General features: G+C 40.4%; 1 protein-coding gene across 4 annotated transcripts in view; it reads left to right on the forward strand.

The window, feature by feature from the left end:
• The first annotated feature begins 545 nt into the window (after nt 1-545).
• SNAPC3 (small nuclear RNA activating complex polypeptide 3) overlaps nt 546-23,341 on the forward strand; it is a 44,075-nt gene continuing 21,279 nt past the window's right edge. For all 4 annotated transcript variants that reach the window (XR_002517583.2, XR_638462.3, XR_004177885.1 and 1 more), the window contains exons 1-3: nt 546-1,665; nt 2,382-2,459; nt 16,607-16,691. Coding sequence is in view for 1 of the 4 variants with exons in the window: in XM_003911694.4 (XP_003911743.1) it covers nt 1,349-1,665; nt 2,382-2,459; nt 16,607-16,691 (480 nt within the window). In the remaining 3 variants the exon portion in view is untranslated. The remainder of the gene's footprint in view (nt 1,666-2,381; nt 2,460-16,606; nt 16,692-23,341) is intronic.

Genomic DNA, 23,341 nt, shown 5'->3' on the forward strand with positions numbered 1-23,341 from the left:
GCGCAGTATGTAGGCAGGTGCACGCATGCCCATCTGAGGCTTTCTTGCCTTTTCCGATAGAGTCCTCTTGGAAGGTCATACTCCCCGATTTTGTCTCTTAATGCATATGCCCAAGAAGTTGCTTCTCCCTGTCATCTGCATTCAACTAACACTTTAGTGCAACAGGTGTGGGCCATCAGGAAGTGGCCTCTCCCCGGCACCGGCTGCCAATTAATCACTATTAGAGGCAATATGCATTCCTAGTGGGTGAGGGAAGAGCCCTCTCCTGCCCTGCTCATGCCTAACTACCTGTAACAAACCTTGCAAATATTAAGCCAGCCACCAAAAGACCATATAATTCCATTTATATTAAATGTCCAGATTAGTTAAATCTAGAGAGACAGAAAGTAGGTTCTTGGTTGGCTAGGGCTGGAGGAGGTGGGAGGATCAGGGGTGATAGCTAAAAGATACAAGTTTCTTCTTTGGAGTGGTAAAAGATGTTCTCAAATAGTGCAGATGGTTGCCCAAGTCTGTTAATATACTAAAAAGCATTGAACACTTCAAATGGGTGTATTATACGGCATGTGATTACAGCCTAATAAATAAATAGTATGTCCTGCTGTATCCTTTAGGGCCTCTGAGAAATGGAGAGGGCTCCATCTGAAGCCAGACTGATTGAGTTCCGATCCTGCTTCCATTTTCCCCGCAGGTAACTCCTTCCTTAACAGCATCACGGGGTGATACTCTCTATCCGGAAAGGTCATTGTAATTTTTAAAAACATTAAAAACATACACCAGGGTTAATCATGTGCAGTGTGTGATACACAGACGCTCTGAAACACTACTGCACACACACACACGCACATGGCGCCTCTGGGGAGGTTCTGAAAGAACCAGATCTGGAGAACTGATCGTGTCCCTGGTCTCGGCCCTCGCCCTCCTTGTTTCTTAGACTCTAAAGCAAGCAGGCAGCAGAGCAGTCCTTGAAATCCAGAGTCAAGAAAAAGCCCTGCACCCCTTGGTCCGAGAGCCGCAAGGAGCCGGGCCTAAGCGCCTGGCGAGGCCGCCCTACCCAGCAGAGGCAGTTGCTGTGTAACTCGGGCACGAGACACCCAGCCTCACCCGCTGCTGTTAACCGACAGCCGCAACGGTTCCCGCCCCGCCCAGGTCGGAGAACAATGCTGCACCCTGCCCGTAGAGCCTCGCGGTGCCGCGCCCTGGAGCGGGCCTGCCGGGAAATGTAGTTTCCGAAGCCCCGCCCTTGCCGCCCCGTGGCTTGCCGGCCGGGAGCTCCAAGCAACTACAAGTTCCATCACGCTCTGCGAGGCCTTGATCTCCAGGCTTTTGCAGGGAAGGGAGTGGGGCGAACATGGCTGAAGGAAGCCGAGGTGTACCAACGTGTAGCGGGGTGGCTGGCAGGCAGGACCCAGTCTCCGGCAGTGGCGGCTGCAACTTTCCAGAGTATGAGCTTCCCGAGCTAAATACGCGCGCTTTCCATGTGGGCGCCTTTGGGGAGCTGTGGCGGGGCCGTCTGCGCGGGGCCGGGGACTTGTCGCTGAGGGAGCCGCCGGCGTCCGCTCTGCCTGGGAGCCGGGGGATTGCGGACTCCGACCGGGAGGATGCCGCGGTGGCCGGGGATCTGGACTGCAGCCTGGAGGCGGCGGCTGAACTGAGGGCGGTGTGCGGGTGAGTGCCGAGCAAAGGGGCTCTTGCAGCTTGGGGTCAAACAGGGTGCATCCTTGCTTCTGCGCTCCTCTGGGACTCATCCCTGAGAAGGTCCTGTGGTTTGGACCTGGGCTAGGAGTATTACTCTTTCAAAGCTTTCAACCCGCTGGAGCCTCCTTGGAACACCAGGAGAAGTCCTGGGACCCGAATGCCCAGTTTCCGCGAGTTGGAGCAAAGGGCCAAGACAGCTGCATCAAAGACTAGTTTTTCTATTTGCTTGTTCTAAAAGTGCTTGTTAATAAAGAATAGCAGTCAGGGCAACAGCGAGGTGTACCTGCCATTGACAGACACTTTGACAGTGGAGGAATCTGAGTAATGGTGAAGCTGCGGGAGACTTCATCAAAGGAGTGTTAAAACCCCGACTAACTGGTTTCTTTTGGGGACCTTCTGGGTATTCTGTTACTGAAATTTTTCCTAAAAGTGCCTTATTTGGGGGTGAAAATATAAAAATAAGTTTAATCTCTTTCTCCATTTAACAGTACTGGCTGCCTTCATCGGCCTTTTCATTATAAAATATAACCACAGAAATCTTTGTCTTAAGTTCTGGTCTCTCTGAGCCGCCTGCTGGATTTTATCTGACTTCGTAATTCAGTAATGTATTTAGGAAAACAACCCTAACTCGCTGTGAACCAGATGCAGAGTCGACCTTAAAGTATTGCTTTTCCTTTTTGTTTTAGCCTTGATAAACTGAAATGCCTTGAGGACGGTGAGGATCCTGAAGTCATTCCGGAGAATACTGACCTGGTGACTTTGGGGTATGGAGGATTTGGTTTTTATGACGTATTTATTTAAACATTTTTTCAACCTTATGTTTTGAAAAGTTGAAAGTACAGTGTTGATTGTTATCTGTATACGCACCCCCTAAATTCAGCTGTTCTTAACATTTGACCATATTTACTTTAGCCGTGTGTATCGGATGCCTGCTGTGTGTTTTTTCATTTTGCTATCCCCCATTCAGTAAGTTAGACATGATGATTTACCCTTAAATACATAAGCATATAGCTTCTAAAAGTATCATTCTCCTACATAATTATCGTGGTATTATTATACCTGAGAAAATTAACCATAAATGCATAATCTGTAATATTCAGTCCATATTCAAACTTGTGTTTATTTTTTAATATTCTTGAATGTGTGTTTATAGAGGTAGAGTTAATCTACTTAGATCTAGGGGGCAAGCTAAATACTCTGATAGTGTTTCTCAAACTATTTGTGGTAAAGGACAGTTTTTGTTTTTAAAAATTTTAAATTTTTGACAGATTTATACTTTGATAAAATACTACAAAAAGAATTGCTAGAAAAATGGAATTAAAAAAGACAAACACAATGTAAGTTCAAATTTTTAATTAAATTCAACAGACATAAAAATACTGTCAGCTGATAATGGAAGTTTCTAAATGCTTAATCGCATTTTCTGTACAGATTGGTTAACAAATAGGTCGTAGATGAATTCTGGTCTGCCTACCACTCTTTGAGAGGCACTGTTGTATGATAATATAGAGAAATTGTGCATGTAATAGTGAAATTTATAATTTCCAGTTTATAGTCCACTTATTTCATACCACCTCAGCTATGTTCTGTCGTTCTTGATCCTCTGATATTATCCCCCTCGAATATTCAGGCAGTCATTTCAACTCTACTTGGGTTTTCTTTCATAATTGCCAGATCTGTTCCCCTAGTCCCTACTGCTAACTTTTACAGCAGCAACACCTGGAACGCTATGCAAGGTTCTTAACTGTCTTTGCTAAGTACAGTCGTTTCTCCCACCGATTTATCCATCATGCTATCGCCTGAGCATGTATTTTGCTTAAAAATGGTCTATGGCCCTACACCTCCTATATGGAAAAATTTCAAACTCCTTAGCTAGACATTTGAAGCCTTCCACATGTACCCCAAATCTGCCTTTCCAGATTTATTTTCAACCACTTTCAGATGGCTCAGGATGCATGTGGCCTCTCCCCTATCTGAAACATACCACTTATGTTATGTTTTGTTATGTTATGTTATGTTATGTTATTTTTTGAGATGGCGTCTCACTCTGTTGCCCAGGGTGGAGTGCAGTGGCGTGATCTCTGCTCATTGCAACCTCTGCCTCCGGGTTCAAGTGATTCTCCTGCCTCAGCCTCCGGAGTAGCTGGAATTACAGGCGCCCACCACCTGGGCTGGCTAACTTTTTTGCATTTTTAGTAGAGACTGGTTTCACTGTGATGGCCAGGCTGGTTTCAACTCCTGACCTCAAGTGATCCGCCCACCTCGGCCTCCCAAAGTGCTAGGATTACGTGCCTGAGCCCCACCACACCTGGCCCATACCAACTTCTTTAAAAATCTAAAGATTCCTTTCCAGATTACTACAACCCATCTTTCCCTTAGGAAACAGGTACATTTGTACTGCCTTAAACTCTGCCATTTCTAAACTCCTTGAAGGCTCAATGAGAGTCCAAACTCCCATCTGTGTATTGTTCTCAGAGCCACTATACTGCCTTACTCCAGTTGGTGCTCTGTAACTATTGTTGATTGATTAGTTGTATTTGTCTAAAATGCACAGCTGATTGTTACTCCCTTGCCTAAAACCTTTTGATGTCCCTTAGGCTGAAGTCCTGAGTCTGTAGTGGCTCACAAAGGCCTCTAAGGAATGGACCTTGCTGTTTTCATTTTGTTTTGTTTTTGAGATAGAGTTTTGCTCTTGTTGCCCAGGCCTGAGTGCAATGGCCCGATCTCCACTCACGGCAGCCTCCGCCTCCTGGGTTCAAGTGATTCTCCTGCCTCAGCCTCCCAAGTAGCTGGGATTACAGGCATGCGCCACCATGCCTGGCTAATTTTGTATTTTTAGTAGGGATGGGGTTTCTCCATGTTGGTCAGGCTGGTCTCAAACTTGCAACCTCACGTGATCTGCCCACCTCGGCCTCCCAAAGTGTTGGGATTACAGATGTGAGCCACCGTGCCTGGCTGACCTTGCTGATTTTTTTCAGCTTTCTCTCTGCAGTGTTAACAGCCACACTGCACTGTGTTTCAGTTCCTGGAATGTGCTCTCTCACTCCAGGCTTTTGCCCAGAACAGTCATTCTTGCTTATCTCCTGACCCTGCTGACTTCTACTCATCCTGCAAGTGTTAGCTAAAGGATTACGGACTCCATTTAGGTCCTCTTGTATGCTTATGTAGCACCCCATGCTTCCCTAATGAAATGCTCATCACATCTGTAATATACGTGTTTAATTTTCTGTCTTCTTAGCTACACTTGAAAGTTCCTTAAGTTATATCTGCCACACTCACTGTTCTAGGAATTGGTAATATAGCAGTGAGTGTGGCAGATATAACATGAGCATACAAGAGGACCTAAATGGAGTCCATAATCCTTTAGCTAACACTAACAAATATTTGTAGAATGAGTGGAATAAATGAAACTTTCAGAAGACTCAGGAAGTGATTTCTGAGATAGACAAAAAAGAACGTTGATGATAATCATTAAAGCAGACTCTTTTTGCTATAGTTAACACATTAATTGATTTATAGTAATTTTGTTAAGCCATGTTAAATAGTAATTTTAAGACTACTTAAACATTGCTTCTCATGACTACTTTGCACTACTAGGTCAACTAGATCTCTCTGGTTATCTTCTAGTCCCTCCAAACAGGATTTGTGGGTAAAATTATATATAATCTAATGTAAATCAGTACAGTATTCTTCAACTGGGGTTATTTTGATATACTGTGAAGCTAGTGTATTTAATACATGACCATTGTTAACCTTAATGGTCCTGCCAAAAAAAATTAAGACTTGTGGCAAAAGCCTAAATTTGTGTTTTTATGCTTTATTGTTCTCTGAACCTTCCTTCTCCTCACCAGTAATTTAACATTATTCTATTATAAAAATAAAACATAAGTACATCATCTCTTTATTATGACATAAAATAAATTTCTGGTACTTTTTCTTTCCTACATCGAATGATGGAGCTCATTTTATGCATGTGAGAGACAAAGGGTAGTTGGTAGATATTGATTCTTCCTTGATACTTGTTGTTCCCTTAATCTATAGCATAGCTTCAGCAGTTTTGAAATTTTTTTTGACTACTTAGTTGGAAGGTTTTAATTCCTAGGAATAGGAGAGAGAATTGTTAATACATGGGTGCTGCTAAAACTTACTTGTCATTCCAAAAGCTTCAGCAGCATTCCTTTTTTTTTTTTTTTAGACAGAGTCTCACTCACTCTATCGCCCAGGCTAGAGTGCAGTGGCTCAATCTCTGCTCACTGCAACTTCTGCCTCCTGGGCTCAAGCGATTCTTCTGCCTCAGCCTCCCAAGAAGGTGGGATTACCGGCATGTGCCACCATGCCTGGCTAATTTTTTATATTTTTAGTAGAGATGGGGTTTCACCGTTTTGACCAGGCTAGTCTCGAACTCCTCACCTTAAGTGATCTGCCCGCCTTGCCCCAAAGGGCTGGTATTACAGGCGTGAGCCACCGTGCCCAGCCCTTCAGCAACATTACTTTTAATACAATAGAAATTTTAGATTATTCTGCCCATCCCCCTCACTTTTGTGACCAAGAAAGTACTGTTTACAGGTCCAGAATGTACTGTTTAAAGGCTAAAAAAGGGAACTTTAGAGTCCTGCCAAAAAAAAAAAAAAAACAAAAGAACCATGAAATTGGAGAACTCAAAACTCTTATCCCACCAAACCAACCACAAATGACTTTTTTAAAAAACTCAAACAGGGAGGATCACTTGAGGTCAGGAGTTCAAGACCAGCCTGGCCAATATGGTGAAACCTCCACCTCTACTAAAAATACGAACATTAGCTGGGCATGGTAGCACCTGCCTGTAGTCCCAGCTACCTGGGAGGCTGAGGCAGGAGAATCACTTGAACCCGGGAGGTGGAGGTTGCAGTGAGCTGAGATCACGCCATTGCACTCTAGCCTGGGTGACAGAGCGAGACTCTGTCTCCAAAAAAAAAACACTCAAACAACTCTCATATATCTGAGGTTGACTAGAATGACAGAAATGAGCACCGTCAAACTGGGAGTCTTGTAAACTATCACTATACCCCAGATATTACAAAAATGAGCAAGAGGAAATAAAATTTAAAGAGAGCTTATTGTAGATAATGAGGAAATAACTGTAACTGTTTATACAAGTCAACTTTGGAGACTACCTGCTTCCACCCAGAAAACAATGAGGAAACAGAAGAAAACCTGTAAGTCTACACTCCACACAGAATTGAATATACCCAGATAAGCATTTGAGGGTATAAAAATGTTTACCTTGGCCTAGAAATTTTTTTTTTTTTTTGGAGACGGAGTCTTGCTCTGTCACCCAGGCTGGAGTGCAGTGGCGCAATCTCAGCTCACTGCAAGCTCCGCCTCCCAGGTTCACACCATTCTCCTACCTCAGCCTCCCAAGTAGCTGGGACTACAGGCGCCCACCACCACGCCCTGCTAATTTTTTGTATTTTCGGTAGAGACGGGGTTTCACCGTGTTAGCCAGGATGGTCTTGATCTCCTGACCTCGTGATCCACCCACCTCGGCCTCCCAAAGTGCTGGGATTACAGGCATGAGCCACCACGCCCGGCTGGCTTAGAATTTTTAAAACTATTAATAAGAATGGAAATGATGATTAAAGGAGAAATGAAAAGAGTTGATGAAACGCAGGAAAGAAATGGAAGAAAAGACAATTAGTTCGTAAGCGAATAAATTTTAAGATACCTAAGGGAAAATAGACTGAAATGAAAGCAAGAGGCAATGAAGAAAGGCATAAAAACAAGCAAGAGAATTGAAAATGACAAAGAAAAAAAGTAAGATGAATCCGAGAGAGTAGGGAACGGTAGATAGGCAAAGATATAATAGTCATATTATCAGAGTCCCTGAAGAAGAAAAAGAAATGGAGCAGAATTCATATTTAAAAACATAATCTAACAAAAGTTTCCAAAATTGAAAAAAAAACTAAATCTGGAAAGGGTTCGCTAGGTACCTGGAAAAATTAACCCAGACTTACTGGCTTTTGGGATATATATTAGTAAAACTATTACATTTCAGAGATAAAGATGAAATCATCACGTCTTCCATGCCCAAAAAGAACACATTAACTTGCAAAGGCAAACTTACAGAAAGCATCAGATGTTGCAAAACTGACATACAAAGCAAGGCAACATAGAGCAGTGTTTTTTTAAAGCTCAATGAAGGTGTGAATTAAGGATTTTGTATTTAACTGAATGTCCTCAAATATCAAGGTTATAGAAAGAGAGTTTTCAATATACAAGAACCTGGGTAATTTCTGTACCTGCTGGCCGTTTCTGAGGAGCATACAAGAGAATGAGCTTTATCCAACCAATTGATGACTGGGAAATTTTCAGCAAAAGGACTAATACAGAAAGGATGAGGTGGAAGATTTGTGTAACTGTTGGGTATTGTAACAAAGTGCGGTATTGCAACTAAAACGATGGAAGGAGAAAAATGGATAACGTGTGGGCAATAGATGGGTTTTTTAAAGACTACCGCAGAGGGAAAACAAAATCTGACACATCGGATAGTAAAGTGTTAAATAAGAAAATGGGTAACTGTAGGATTTAAAAAATATGAGTACAAAGGTAACCAGTAGAACAATAATAGAAATACCAACTCCCCCTCAATTTCTAAAAAATAAATGGAAAAGAATACACATTTCATAATGAAAAACAGCTAATACAACAAAATACAGATAATTAGAAAATATTGTGATAGAGTTGATACCAAATACATCTATCAGTCTTAAGCAACCTATTAAAGGATTTTCAGTTTGGCTTGTAAAACAAAAATCTTGGGGAGACAAGAGACACATCTGAAATAAAGTGATTCAGAAAAGCTAAAAATAAAGGCTTAGACAAAAGTATACCAAGTAAATGGAAACAAAAATTGAGCAGGAGTAGTGATGCTGATATCAGACAAATAGTATTCAAGCCCCAAAGTATTACATGGGATAAAGGACACTTTTTAATTTATATCTTATGGAGGTACGTATACATAAAATTTGCTCCCTGCTAATGAAAACTATATGACATCTTCACAAAAATTGATTATGTATTAGGTCACAAAGGTAACATCAATGACATTCCGAAAATAGAATATTACAAACAGATTGGGTGCAATGGCTCTTGCCTGTACTCCCAACACTTTGGGAAGCCAAGGTAGAAGGATTGCTTGAGCCCTGGAGTTTAAGAACAACCTGGGCAAGATAGGGAGAATCTGCCTCTTCAAAAAAATAAAAACAGTTAACCAGCTGTGGTGGCACATGCCTGTGCTCCCAGCTACTCAGGAAGCCGAGGTAGAAGGATCACTTGAGCCTGGGAGATTGAGGCTGAAGTGAGCCATGATTTTACTGCTCTACTCCAGCCTGGGCAACAGAAAAAGACCCTGTCAAAAAACAAAAAGAAAATAGATTTCCAGCTCAGAAAACGAGAAAAGAACAACAAAGTAAGTGAAAAGAAAATACTAGAAAGGAAATAATAAAGGTAACAGAAATTAATGAGGAAAATGATAGAAAAACCATGGGTCTAGTTAATCTTTTTTTTTTTTTTTTGAAACGGAGTTTCACTCTTGTTGCCCACGCTGGAGTAGATTGTGCGTTGGCACAACCTCGGCTCACTGCAATCTCCGCCTCCCAGGTTCAAGCAGTTCTTCTGCCTCAGCCTCCGGAGTAGCTGGGATTATAGGCATGTACCACCACGCCCAGCTAATTTTGTATTTTTAGTAGAGACAGGGTTTCTCCATGTTGGTCCGGCTGGCCTCGAACTCCCAACCTCAGGTGATCTACCTGCCTCAGCTTCCCAAAGTGCTGGGATTACAGACGTGAGCCACTGCCCCGGCCCTAATTAAATTTAAAATGGTGACTTTCTGAAACAATTTAAAAGTTAGTTAACTAACATATAAAACAAGGCAACAGTAGAGCTGTATTTTAAAAGAAAACTCAAGGTGTGAATTAAGGATTTTATATCCAACTGAATAGTTATAAAGCTAACATCTTGTTTATTTTATTTTATTATTATTACTTTTTGAGATAGTCTCACTCTGTTACCCAGGCTGGAGTGCAGTGGCCTGATCTCGGCTCACTGCAACCTCCACCTCCTGGGTTCAAGAGATTCTCCTGCCTCAGCCTCCTGAGTAGGTGGGACTATAGGCACGTACCACCACACCGGCTAATTTTTTGTATTTTTAGTAGAGATGGGGTTTCACTGTGTTGACGAGGCTAGTCTTGAACTCCTGACCTCAGGTGATCTGCCCGCCTTGGCCTCCCAAAGTGCTGGGATTACAGGCGTGAGCTACCACACCCAACCTTATTTAATAGAGGAGCAATACATGCATTTTCTACTAAGATCTGGAACAAGGCAAGCATGCCCACTATCTCTACTACTTTGCAACATAGTCTACCGGTGTTAGCCATGCAGTCTGACAAGGGAAATTAATTAGAAGCATAAGAGTAGGTAAAGAAGAAAAAGTCCCCCTATTGGCAGATGATATAATAGTTAACTTGATTAAGAAGAAATGGAAACTTTTTTTTTTTTTTTTTTTGAGACGGAGTCTTGCTCTGTCGCCCAGGCTGGAGTACAGTGGCCGGATCTCAGCTCACTGCAAGCTCCGCCTCCCGGGTTCACACCATTCTCCTGCCTCAGCCTCCCAAGTAGCTGGGACTACAGGCGCCCGCCACCTCGCCCGGTTAGTTTTTTTGTATTTTTTTTAGTAGAGACGGGGTTTCACCATGTTAGCCAGGATGGTCTCGATCTCCTGACCTCGTGATCTGCCCGTCTCGGCCTCCCAAAGTGCTGGGATTACAGGCTTGAGCCACCGTGCCCAGCCGAAACTTTTTTTTTTAATGGCTGAGACTGGTTAGCAGTACTTTTTTCAAGGGTTAGCAAACTGCAGCCTATGGGCTGGCTGGTTGTTTTTGTGTATAATCACGCCCATTTATTCACATATTGTCTGTGGCTGCTTTTGTACTATATGGCAAGTTCAGTAGTTGTGTGAGAGAGGTCATATGGCCTACAACCTAGAATATTTACTATTTGGCCCCTTAAGGAGAAGTTAGCTGATCCCTGCTCTAAGCAAATAAATTTGAAAACCTAAATGAAATGGATAATTTCCTAGGGAAAAACAGATTACTGAAATTAAGCCCTTAAGACTTATAAAACTTAGACAGTTTCTGTAGAAAAACAGAGAAAGTTATGTAAGGAACTATTTCAAAAAGACTGCAAGTCCAGATGGTTTCACAGAATTCTACCAGACATTCGAAGACTAAATACTCCCCGTGCCTCAGGGCCTTGAAGGAAGAAAAACTTCTTAATTATTTTTCTGAAGCAAACATGACAGATACTTAAACTAGATACCGACAATACAGAGAAAGAAAACTTGACATGGGGATCATTCAACACAATATTACCAGACAATCCAACATCATATTAAGATGATACTCTATACCATTGCCAAGTGGGATTTAGTTCAGGAATGGAACATTGGTTCAGTATGAGAACATGTATTAATGTCATATATCATGTTAATAAATCTGACAAAGTATTATTTCCAGAGATGCTGCAAAGGCCTTAACAAATTTAGCACACATTCATGATAAAAATACTAAGGAAATAGAAGTTGGAGGAATACTGTTCCAACATGATAAAATATACATATATATATCTTAGTTGTAAAGCTAGCACCTTATTTAGTAAGGGAGCAATACATGCATTTTCTAAGATCCAGAAAAAAGCAAGCATGCTTACTATCTCTACTACTTTGCAACATAGTCTATAGGTATAACCATGCAATTTGGCAAGATAAATTAATTAGAGGTATGGGGTAGGTAAAGAATAAAAACTTCTCTATTTGCCGGTTATGTGATTAGTATGCATGGAAAATTAGTCAATGTGAAAACTAACTCAAACAGAAAAATAATTTAGTGAAATAGGATCCAAAATTGATATATAGAACTTAATAGCCTTCATATATATGACAATAAACAATTAGAGATGGTGGAGAAAATTCCTTTTATGATACCCCAAAAGAAGGTTAAATACTGAGAAATAAATTTAACAATAAATGTATAAGACTTATGTGAGGAAAATTCCAAAACAGTTCTGAAAGACTGAAGAAAACCTGAACAATTTGAAAGATATTCTCTGTTTTGGATAGGAAGACTAAACATTACAATGATGTCAGTTCTTCCTAAATTAAATTATAAATATGGTGTAATCCCAATAAAAATACCATAAGTATCTGTTATGAAGTTAAACAAGTTGATAATAGTGTTCGTGCAGAAAACACATGCAAGAATAGGAAGACTCTGGAGGGAAAAAGAAAACCCACCACTCGCTGGTGGGGCGATGGCTTACGCCTGTCATCCCAGTACTTTGGGAGGCCGAAATGAGTGGATCACCTGAGGTCAGGAGTTTGAGACCAGCCTGGCCAACATGGTGAAACTCTGTGTCTACTAAAAATACAAAAATTAGCTGGGCATGGTGGTGGGCACTTGTAATCCCAGCTACTCAGGAGGAGGAGGCTGAGGCAAGAAAATCGTTTGAACCTGGGAGGCGGAGGTTGCGGTGAGCCAAGGTTACACCATTGCACTCCAGGCTGGGGGACACAGCACGACTCTGTCTCCAAAAAAAAAAAAATATTGAGGAAGTAGTAATTTTACCAGATATTAAGATATGCCACAAAGCGTTTATAATTAAAATGGTGGGTAGTAGCTCATAAATAGACCAGTGGAACAGAATAAAAAGTCCAGAATTAGAGTCAAATACATATACAAATGTAGTATGACACTATACACAAGAATAATAGATAGGCATCAAAGTGTAGAGAATGGCCGGGCATGGTGACTCAGGCCTGTAATCCCAGCACTTTGGGAGGCTGAGGTAGGCAGAGATCGAGACCATCCTTGCTAATACAGTGAAACCTCGTCTCTACAGAAAATACAAAAAATTAGCTGGGTGTGGTAGCACACACCTGTAGTCCCAGCTACTTGGGATGCTGAGGCAGGAGAATGGTGTGAACCTGGCAGGCGGAGATGCAGTGAGCCCAGATGGCACCGCTGTACTCCAGCCTGGGCGACAGAGCGAGACTCCATCTCAAAAACAACAACAACAACAACAACAACAAAAAAAAAACAAAGTGTAGAGAATGAAACATGCATACCATGGTGCGTAGTGAAAGGATTTCTGTTACTCAAATCCAGAGGAAATAAAAAGATGGATAAAACTAACTAAAAATTAAAATGTTTTCACAACATAAAGTCAAAAGACAGCTGCCAAACTTGGAGAAAAATATTTATGACATATACCACAAAGGGGCTAATATCCCTAATATGTAAGAACTCTTAAAAGTTGAGGAACAATGACCAAAAACCCAATGGGAAAAAGACATGAACCAGTAATTCACACAAAAAACATGAAAGTTACTCACAAACATGAAAAAATGCTCAAACACACTCAAAATTAGAGAAGTGAAAATTAAACCTACACTGAGATACCTTTTCTTCCTATCAGACTGGCATAAATTTTAATATATAATACATTTTTTGACAAGGCTGTGGGAAACAGGTGGTTTTTTGTTTTTACATTTCTTTTTTTTTTTTTTTTTTTAGCGGCGGTCTCTCGCTCTGCCCCGCTGGAGTGCGGTGGCCGGATCTCAGCTCACTGCAAGCTCCGCCTCCCGGGTTTACGCCATTCTCCTGCCTCAGCCTCCCGAGTAGCTGGGACTACAGGCGCCCGCCACCTCGCCCGGCTAGTTTTTGTATTTTTTAGTAGAGACGGGGTTTCACCGTGTTAGCCAGGATGGTCTTGATCTCCTGACCTCGTGATCCGCCCGTCTCGGCCTCCCAAAGTGCTGGGATTACAGGCTTGAGCCACCGCGCCCGGCTGTTTTTACATTTCTGAAGAGAGTGCAGATTGTTAGAACTTTTCTGTAGGGTAAATTTTGTAATACTTAACACAATATTACATATATGTGTACTTTTTGTCCCAGCAATCCCACTTCTAGTAATTTATACCAAAGATACCCCTCCAACAATATGAAAACATGTGTGTTCAAGGTTATTCCTTGAAGTATTGTTCATAATTGCAAAATATTTGAAATACCTTAAATATACAGACATAGGAGAGGAGATTGTTGAATATGCTATGGGAAATCCACACTGTAATATTTTGCAGCCGTAATAAAGGATGAGAAAGGATTAACTCAGAGTAATTTCTAGTACATTCTATTAAGTGAAAAAAGCAAAGTCCCAAAGTATATGCCACCTTTCATGTAAGAAAGGTGTGCCAGGTGTAGTTTATTGGCTCTCATCTTCAAATTTACTTCTTTTTCCTGCTCTGTAAAAATGGACCTTGGCCTTTTAAATACTTTTCTTTTGCCAACTAGCACATCATTAAGCTTTGTCAGTGAAGGGCGATGGAGAGACCTTTCAGGACTCTCAAGGGTTTTGCTTCCTGATCTGATGTGCTGGCCCAGCAGGATTCTGCAGTGCACACAGCTTCCCCAGTGCCCAGCTCCTGCAATACACTGCAGTCTGAAGCACTCCGCGCCCAGCAGCTTTCCCTGCCAACCCCATTTCCCTCCACAGCTCCCCTGAACAGGTTTTCTTGGTGCCCTTAAGGGTAGATTTCCAGCAAGTTCCACTGATGCAGCACTATAGCAACTTCTTTCTCTTGCTCCTCTGGATCTCAGTCCTGGGAAGAAAAAAGGACTTCCTTGAGCTTTTTCTCAGCCCTAGGGGTAGGGTGCTCCTTGTATTTGCGATTATTCTGTTCTTTAGTGTTCCCTTTTACTGCTTCCTTGCCAGTCCCTCATTATTCCAATCCTCTGTTAAAGTTGTTGAATCCTTAACCTTTGTTCAAATTGCTATTCATTTTTTTCTTTCTTCCTGATTGAACTCAGATTGATACAGAAGGAGATAAAAGAGTATACACAAATATCTGTTTATTTGAACAAAAGAAATGGAAAGGATAAAGCAAAACTGTAGAGACTGATTGCCTGCAGGGGTGGGTGCGAAAGGGGTGGAAAGAAGGGAGGGAATGGGATCGGGTTAGTAGGGACAAAGAGGGAATGACACTTTTGACTCTTAGGATCATAGTGATGTGTCACATATTTTTCACATACCCTAGATGTAATCAGACAATTAAAACCAACTAGGATGTAGGGGGAACCCAAAACTGAATTCAAAAACTAAAAAATAAGCCTAGTTGCATTACAAATGTGTAATATAACACCACTGAAGAGGGTGGGGAAGAAAGAACTAAAGTCTTTATTAAAGCCTATCTTTTTTTTTTTTTGAGCACTTCATGAATTTGCATATCATCCATGCATAGGGGCTGTGCTAATCCTAACTATATTGTTCCGATTTTTAAATAATAAAATGCTACCAAAGGCATATCTTGATATAATGTAAGGGTGAAGACAGAACTTTTTATAAGTTAGTGTTTCTCACAGGGGTATAGGTTAGCAATTCTGTAACCATTTTATGTATTTACTAGAATTGAACAAATAATAAGTTGCCGACAGTGAAAGCTGGATTTCTCACTTGTGGAGAAAGAAGTTATAAACAAGGAAATGTTAAAGGCTAAAATGAATCCTGTGGTTTTAGTTTGGAATCAGAAGTATCAGTATAAACTCATAATTTTAAATGTGTAACAGTAAAATACAGAAATACAGATATTTATACATGTATAGGTTAGTATACATACATATATTTCCTGCCTATCTCAGCTGAGAAGCCTAGAAGCAGTGACTCCAGTGACAATGAGAATGCCTAGAACCCAGATACTGGTCTCTAAACACCTTTTTCCAGTAAAGGAACTAGGGCTCTTACAAGTGGTCGATTCCTGGGATGAGACAAGAAAAATACAGGATGGGCCTTGAGCATCCTGTGGTGCCAGAAAGTAAGGGAATGTTCAAAAAATAAAAAATAATTTTAAAAAGGAGAGGACTTGCTGAAAGAACAGGAGCTCCTAATGACTAAAACTACCAATTTGAACAACAAAATAATGGTAATATTAGATTTTAACCCCAGAATAAAACAATTATCTGTAGGTTCATACTAATAGAAATGATGAAGTAAACAGATGGGAGGAAAGAGGCAGGTCTTCCTCAAAATATAATTCCAATGAATAAATGTAGAAGAAAGGAAAGACAGAATTGCTGTTAGGCATACACCACAGTAACAAATATTGCAGAGAAAATCTATCAATGAATGCTAAAATTCCTGGGTGAAGTTTGAGGAGAAACAAGATTTGCATAGTGTCAAAGTATCTTCCCCAAAATATTTACCAAGTTCATAGAAAATAAGGTATCATTCTGGTGCAGGAACCTGGCAGACAGAAATAAGCTAAACATCACTAGTAAAATGTCATATTAATATCATGAACCTCTTGATATGATATACTGAGAAGGACATCATTATAGTGTTCTTACCAAAATGCTAAATTTATTCCTATCATGAGGAACTAGCAGTCAAACACAAAGTGAAGGACATTGTATAAAATAACTGATTAGAGCTGTTTGAAATTGTCAAGATCATGAAACATAAGTGGAGACTGAAGAACTTTAACAAACTCAAGGAGACTAAGGACAAATAACATGCCATGTGGGATCCTGAATAGGAATCTGGAACAGGAAAAAAAAAAAAAAAAAACCGAGTAAATTAAAAATTGTGTGAAATTTTAAAAAGGCCTATAGCTAATAATATTATATAATAATTTATTTCCTGTTCTTGATAATTGTCTCATGATCATATAAGATGTTGACATAAGGGAAGCTGAACAAGAGAAGGGAACTTTTTCCTGCTTTTGCTACTTAAAATTAGTTCAAAATAAAATATACTGAATGTTTTGAAGTCTGAATAACAAATGTTGAACTTTGATGTTTTTTTTTTTCCTTTTACATCTACAACAGGGTTAGAAAAAGGTTCTTGGAACATCGGGAAGAAACCATTACAATAGATCGAGCCTGCAGACAAGAAACATTCGTTTATGAGATGGTAATTAAGAGTCTCATCTTTTTCACCCTTTTCTCTTAAAACAGTAAACTGACATTGGCTGAGGGTTAGTAATGACAGTATGGTAGCTTTATACTGGATATGCTTAGTTGAAAACAAACTAGAGAAACTCCTTTGAGTCTGGGAACTAGTGAGAGAAGAGGACCCTTAGAACTCAAGTGACTACATATTTGACTTTTTCAGATCTCTGCCTTTATTCTTGTTTGGTTTTATCTTGCTGTTGGTATTAGGCTAAATTTATGCGTTTTCACTACCCTATTTCTGGTCTTTTTGTTCTGCTCCTGATTTTGGTTTAACCACATTCTTAATCCTTATCTATTATCTCTTGTGTAAAACTCTGGGAAAATTTAAGGTGATGACTCTTGAGGAATTGGGAGCTAGTAGACACGATGGGTTCAGAATCAGTGTGCTGGCACTTGATCATGCATATGAGCACCTATTGTCTCTCCCACTTATTTTACTTTTATTGTGGTAAAATTTACATAACATAAACTTTACCATTTTGATCATTTTAAAGTGTTCAATTAAGTGGCAGTAAGTACATTCACAATGCTGTATAATCATCACCACTATTTCCAGAACTTTTTCATCATCGCAAACAGAAGTTCTATACCTATTAATCAATAGCTCACCAGTTTTTCCTCCTGCAGCCCCTCCTAACCTCTATTCTACCTTCTTTCTCGATGAATTTGCCTATTCTAGATATCTCATGTAAGTGGAATGCTTTTTTTGTCCTTTTCTGTATGGCTTTTTTTTTTTTTGAAACAGAGGCTCACTGTGTCATCCAGTCTGGAGTGCAGTGGCGCCATCTTGGCTCACTGCAGTCTCCACCTCCTGGCGATTCTCCTGCCTCAGACTTCTAAGCAGCTGGGATTATAGGCACCTGCCACCATGCCTGGCTAATTTTTGTATTTTTAGTAGAGACAGGGTTTCATCATGTTGGCCAGACTGGTCTCGAACCCTTGACCTCAAGCAGTCTGCCCACTTCGGCCTCCCAAAGTGCTGGGATTACAGGCGTGAGCCACGGTACCCAGCCTATGGCATATTTTACATAGCATAATATTTTATAGGTTCATTCATATTGTAGCATGTATTAGAACTTCATTCTTTTTTATGGCTGAATAATATCTATTGTATGGATATACCACATTTTGTTCTATTTATCTGTTGATGGACATTTGGGTTGTTTCTATCTTTTGGCTATTGTGAATAATGCTGCTATGAAAATTGGTATACAGGTATCTTTTTAAGTCCTTTTTCAGTTCTTTTGTGTCTCCACCTAGGAGTGGAATTGATGGATTGTATGGTTAATTCTGAGAAACTTGTTTTTCATAGCGATGATACCATATTACATTCCCATCAGTAATGCATGAAGGTGCCAATTTCTCCATGTACTTGTGAACGTGTATTTTCTAGCTTTTTAAAATAATAGCCATCCTAGTGGGTGTGAAGTGGTATTTCAATGTGGTTTTGATTTGTATTTCCCTAATAACTAGTGATACTGAACATCTTCTTATTTGGTTTTTGGCCATCTGTATATTTTCTTTGAAAAAGATCTATTGAAATATTTTGTCCATTTTGAAATTGGGTTGTTTATCCTGTTGAGTCATAAAGAGTTCTTGGCCAGGTGCCGTGGCTCACACTTGAAATCCCAGTACTTTGGGAGGCTGAGGTGGGTGGATCACTTGAGGTCAGGAGTTCCAGACCAGCCTGACCAACATGGTGAAACCCCGTCTCTACTAAAAGTACAAAAATTAGCCGGTCGTGGTGGCATGCCCCTGTAATCCCAGCTACTCAGGAGGCTGAGACAGGAGAATTGCTTGAACCTGGGAGGTGGAGGTTGCCGTGAGCCAATATCATGCCACTGCACTCCAGCCTGGGCAACGGAATGAAACTCTGTCTCAAAAAAAAAAAAAAAAAAAAATTAGCCGGGCGTGGTGGCAGGTGCCTGTAATCCCAGCTACTCTGGAGGCTGGCAGAAAAATCACTAGAACCCAGGAGGCGGAGGTTGCAGCGAGCTGGGATTTGTGCCATTGCACTCCAGCCTGGGCAACAAGAGCGAAACTCTGTCTAAAAAAAAAAACAGAGAGTTCTTTGTATATTCTGCATACTAGACCCTTACCGTATATGTAATTTAAAAATATTTTATCCCATTCTATATGTTGTCTTTTTACTTTTCTTTTCTTTTTTTTTTTTTTTTTGAGAGTTTCGCTCTTGTTGCCCAGGCTAGAGTACAATGGAGCAATCTCAGCTCACTGCAGCCTCCACCTCCTGGGTTCAGGTGATTCTCCTGCATCTGCCTCCCAAGTAGCTGGGATTACAGGCGCTCGCCACCAGTCCCAGCTAATTTTTGTGTTTTTAGTAGAGATGGGGTTTCACCATGTTGGCCAGGCTGGTCTCGAACTCCTGACCTCAGGTGATCGATGCGCCTCGGCCTCTCAAAGTGCTGGAATTACAGGTGTGAGCAGCCGCACCCAACCTTTTTACTTTCTTGATAATGTTATTGGATGTACAAAAGTTTTTAAATTTGATGAAGTACAGTTTTTCTTTTTCTTTTGTTGTCCTTGTGTTTGATGTCATACTTAAAACATTGCCTAATGCAGCATCACGAAGATTTTCCCATATGTTTTCTTCTAGGAGTTTTATAGCTTTAGCTCCTAAGTTTGTCTTTGATCCACTTCTGAGTTGATTTTTCTATATGATGTAAGGTAAGGGTTTGACTTCGTTCTTTTGCATATAGATATCTAATTTTTCCAGACTGTCCTTTCCCTAGTGAATGATCTTGGCACTTTTGTCCAAAGTCAGTGACCATATAAGTTTCATTGTTACATCCTGTTGGTCTAGATGTCTATTCTAACCTAGAACTACTCTGTTTTGATTACTTTGGCTTTGTAGTAAATTTTGAAATCAGGGAGTATGATTTCAAAATCCAGCTTTGTTCATGTTATTCAAGATTGTTTTGACTATTCAGAGTCCCTTGAAATTCCCTATGAATTTTAGGATGGGTGTTTCTATTTTTGGAAAAAATGCCATTGGGATTTTGATAAAGATTGCATTGAACCTGTAGATTACTTTGGGGAGTACTGAGATCTTAATGATATCAAGTCTTCCAATCCATGAATGAGATTTCTTTCCATTTATTTAGATACTTAATTTCTTTCAGCAGTTTTTGTTTGTTTGTTTGTTTGTTTTGAGACTAAGTTTTGCTCTTGTTGCCAAGGCTGGATTGCAATGGCGCGATTGTGGCTCACCGCAACCTCCGCCTCCCAGGTTCAAGTGATTCTCCTGCCTCAGCCTCCTGAGTAGCTGGGATTACAGGTGCGTGCCACCATGCCTGGCTAATTTTTTGTATTTTCAGTAGAAACAGGGTTTCTCTGTGTTGGTGAGGCTGGTCTCAAACTCCCAACCTCAGGTGATCCACCCGCCTCGGCCTCCCAAAGTGCTGGGATACAGGCGTGAGCCACCGTGCCCGGCCTATCAGCAGTGTTTTATACTTTTTATGTATACAACCCTTTCACTTCCTTGGTTAAATTTATCCTAAATATTTTATTCTTTTGAATGCTATTAATAGTAAGTGAAATTGTTTTCTTAATTCCTTTTTTTTTTTTTTTTTGAGACAGAGTCTCGCTTTGTCGCCCAGGCTGAGTGCAGTGGCACAATCTCGGCTCACTGCAGCCTCTGCCTCAGCCTCCCAAGTAGCTGGGACTACAGGCACCCATCACCATGCCTGGCTACTTTTTGTATTTTTAGTAGAGATGGAGTTTCACCACGTTGGCCAGGCTGGTCTTGAACTCCTGACCTCAGGTGATCCACCCACCTTGGCCTCTCAAATTGCTGGGATTACAGACATGAGCCACTGCACCCAGCCCTGTTCCTATTTTATTTAGTGTTTGTATCATGAAAGGGTATTAGATTTTTGTCAAATGCTTTTCTGTGTCAATTGAGGTCATGATCTGTTTTTTTTTCCTCATGATTCCATTAGTGTGGTGTATTATATTGATTGACTTGCTAATGTTAAATTACCCTTGCATTTTGAGGATAAATAAATTCTACTTGGTTGTGGAATTCAGTAAAAATTGTAATCATGAAAAGTACCTTTTCTTATAAACAGAAGAAAAGTTGGAAAATTCACAAAAATTAACGCATTTGACAAAATCCTTTTAATATGGCTCTGAATTTGCTTTGCTAGTATTTTGTTGAGATTATTGCATTCCTATTTATAAAGGGATATTGGCCTGTAGTTTTCCCGTAGTGTCTTTTTCTCACTGTGGTATCAAGATAATGCTGGTCTCATAGAATGAGTTAGGAAGTGTTTACTGCTTTTCAAATTTTCTGAAAGAGTTTGAGAAACTCTGATATTAATTCTTCTTTTAATATTTGGTAGAATTTACCAGTGAAGTCATCTGGTTCTGATAACTTTTCTTTTTTGGGAGGTTTTTCATTGCTGATTCAACCTCCTTACTTGTTACATGTCTATTTAGATTTTTGGTTTCTTTTTGAATCACTTTTGATAGTTTGTATGTTTCCAGGGTTTTGTCCTTTTCATCGAGATTATCCAGTTTGTTGGCAAACAGTAGTTCATAGTTTTGTCTTCTAACCCTTTTTTTCCTGTAAAATCAGTAGTAATGTCTCCACTTTTACTTCTCATTTTAGTAATTTGAGTCTTTCTTTTTCTTTTTCTTTTTTTGAGACTGTGAGTCTGCCTGTCGCTTCAGGCTGGAGTGCAGTGGCCGATCTCAGCTCACTCGTAAGCTCCGGCCCTGGTTACGCTTATTTCCTGCCTCAGCCTCCGATGTTACACCCTTACAGGGCGCCTTCGCCTAATTTCGGCCTCAAGCAGTTTTTATGTAGAGATGTTTCACCAGAAAGGCTTGTGATAGTTTCATCCTGACCTCATGATCCGCCTCCGTCTTCGCCTCCCAAAGTGTTGATTACAGGCTTGAGCCATCAGCACCGCCGAAGCGACCAGTGCAGTAAAGTTTGTCACCCGGAGCGTTTCAAAGAACCAGTTTTTGTTTTTATTGATTTTTCTATATTTTCTCTTCTGTTTCATTTGTCTCCACTCATCTTTATAATTTCCATTTTTTTTGCTAGCTTTGGGTTTAGTTTATTCTTTTTAATTCCTTATCTAGTTATTGAGATTGTTCTTTTTATATAAAGTTATACAGCTATAACTTTTTAAAATCACTCTTTTTACTGCATCTCCCTAAGTTTCCTGTGCTGTGATTTTTGTCAAGAGTGTGTTGTTAAATTTCCACATATTTGTGAATTTTCCAATTTTCCTCCTGTTACTGATTTCTGATACTTATGATCAGAAAAGATACCTTTATTACTTTAATTTTTTTTAATTTAAGATTTGTTGATTTATCCTGGAGAATGGTTCATATGCACTTGAGAAGAACCTGTATTCAGCTTTTGTTGGATGGAGAGTTCTTTGTATATCTGTTAGGTCTAATTGTTCCAGTTGTTCAAGTCTCCTGTTTCTTTATTGATCTTCTGTCTAGTTATTCTACTCGTTATTGAAAGTGGAATATTAAAGTCTCCAACTATTACCATAGAACTGTCTATTTCTTCAATTCTCTTGGCTTTTTGCTTCATATATTTTATTTTACTTAAGTTTTTTGAGACAGGGTCTTGCTCTGTTGCCTAGGCTGGAGTGTGGTGGCGCCATCACTGCACATTGCTACCTCAACTTCCTGTGCTCAAGTTATCCTCCCACCTCCACCTCCCGAGTAGACAGGACTATAAACGTGTACCACCATGCTGAGCTAAGTTTTTGTATTTTTTGTAGAGATGGCGTTTTGCCATGTTGCCCAGGCTGATCTTGAACTCCTAGACTCAAACAATCTGCCCACCTTGGTCTCCCATGCTTCTTAAATTTTAGAGTTCTGTTAGCTGTATATAAGTTTGTAATTGTATATGTATATATCTTCTTGCTGGATGGCTTCTTTTCCCAATGTATAATATCTTTCTTTGTCTATTGAAACCTTAAAAAATTTTTGTTTTTAGAGATGGGGTCTTGCTGTGTTCCCCAGGCTGGCCTCAAACTCTCAGGCTCAAGTGACTCTCCCACATCAGTTTTCTGATAGCTGGGACTACAAACACATGTGAAACATCTTATTTTTCTGTAATTTAAGGATTACTTTTTTTTCTTTGAACAGAGTCTCAGTCTGTCGCCCAGGCTGGAGTGCAGTGGCCTGATCTTGGCTCACTGCAGTTTCTGTTTCCCGGTTCAAGTGAATCTTGTGCCTCAGCCTCCCGAGTAGCTGGGACTACAAGCACCCACCTGGCTAATCTTTGTATTTTTGTAGAGGCAGGGTTTCACCATGTTGGCCAGGCTAGTCTGGAACTCCTAACCTCAAGTGATCTGCCTGCCTCAGTCTCCCAAAGTGCTGGGATTACAGGTGTGAAACACTGTGCCCAGCTAGGATTACAATTAAGTCTTAAAATTGAAACAACTTCCTTTTATACAGACAGTCCTCACCCTACAGTGGTTTGACTTAGGGTGTTTTTATGATGGGTTTATTGGGGTCTTAAATGCATTTTCCACTTGTGATGTTTTTTATTTATGGGGTTTAGTGGGGCATCATCCCATGATTGTTGAGCATTTATGTCAGTTTTGTTTCCATAGT

The sequence above is a fragment of the Papio anubis genome, chromosome 13 (assembly GCF_008728515.1).
Source record: "Papio anubis isolate 15944 chromosome 13, Panubis1.0, whole genome shotgun sequence".
Lineage (NCBI taxonomy): Eukaryota > Metazoa > Chordata > Mammalia > Primates > Cercopithecidae > Papio > Papio anubis.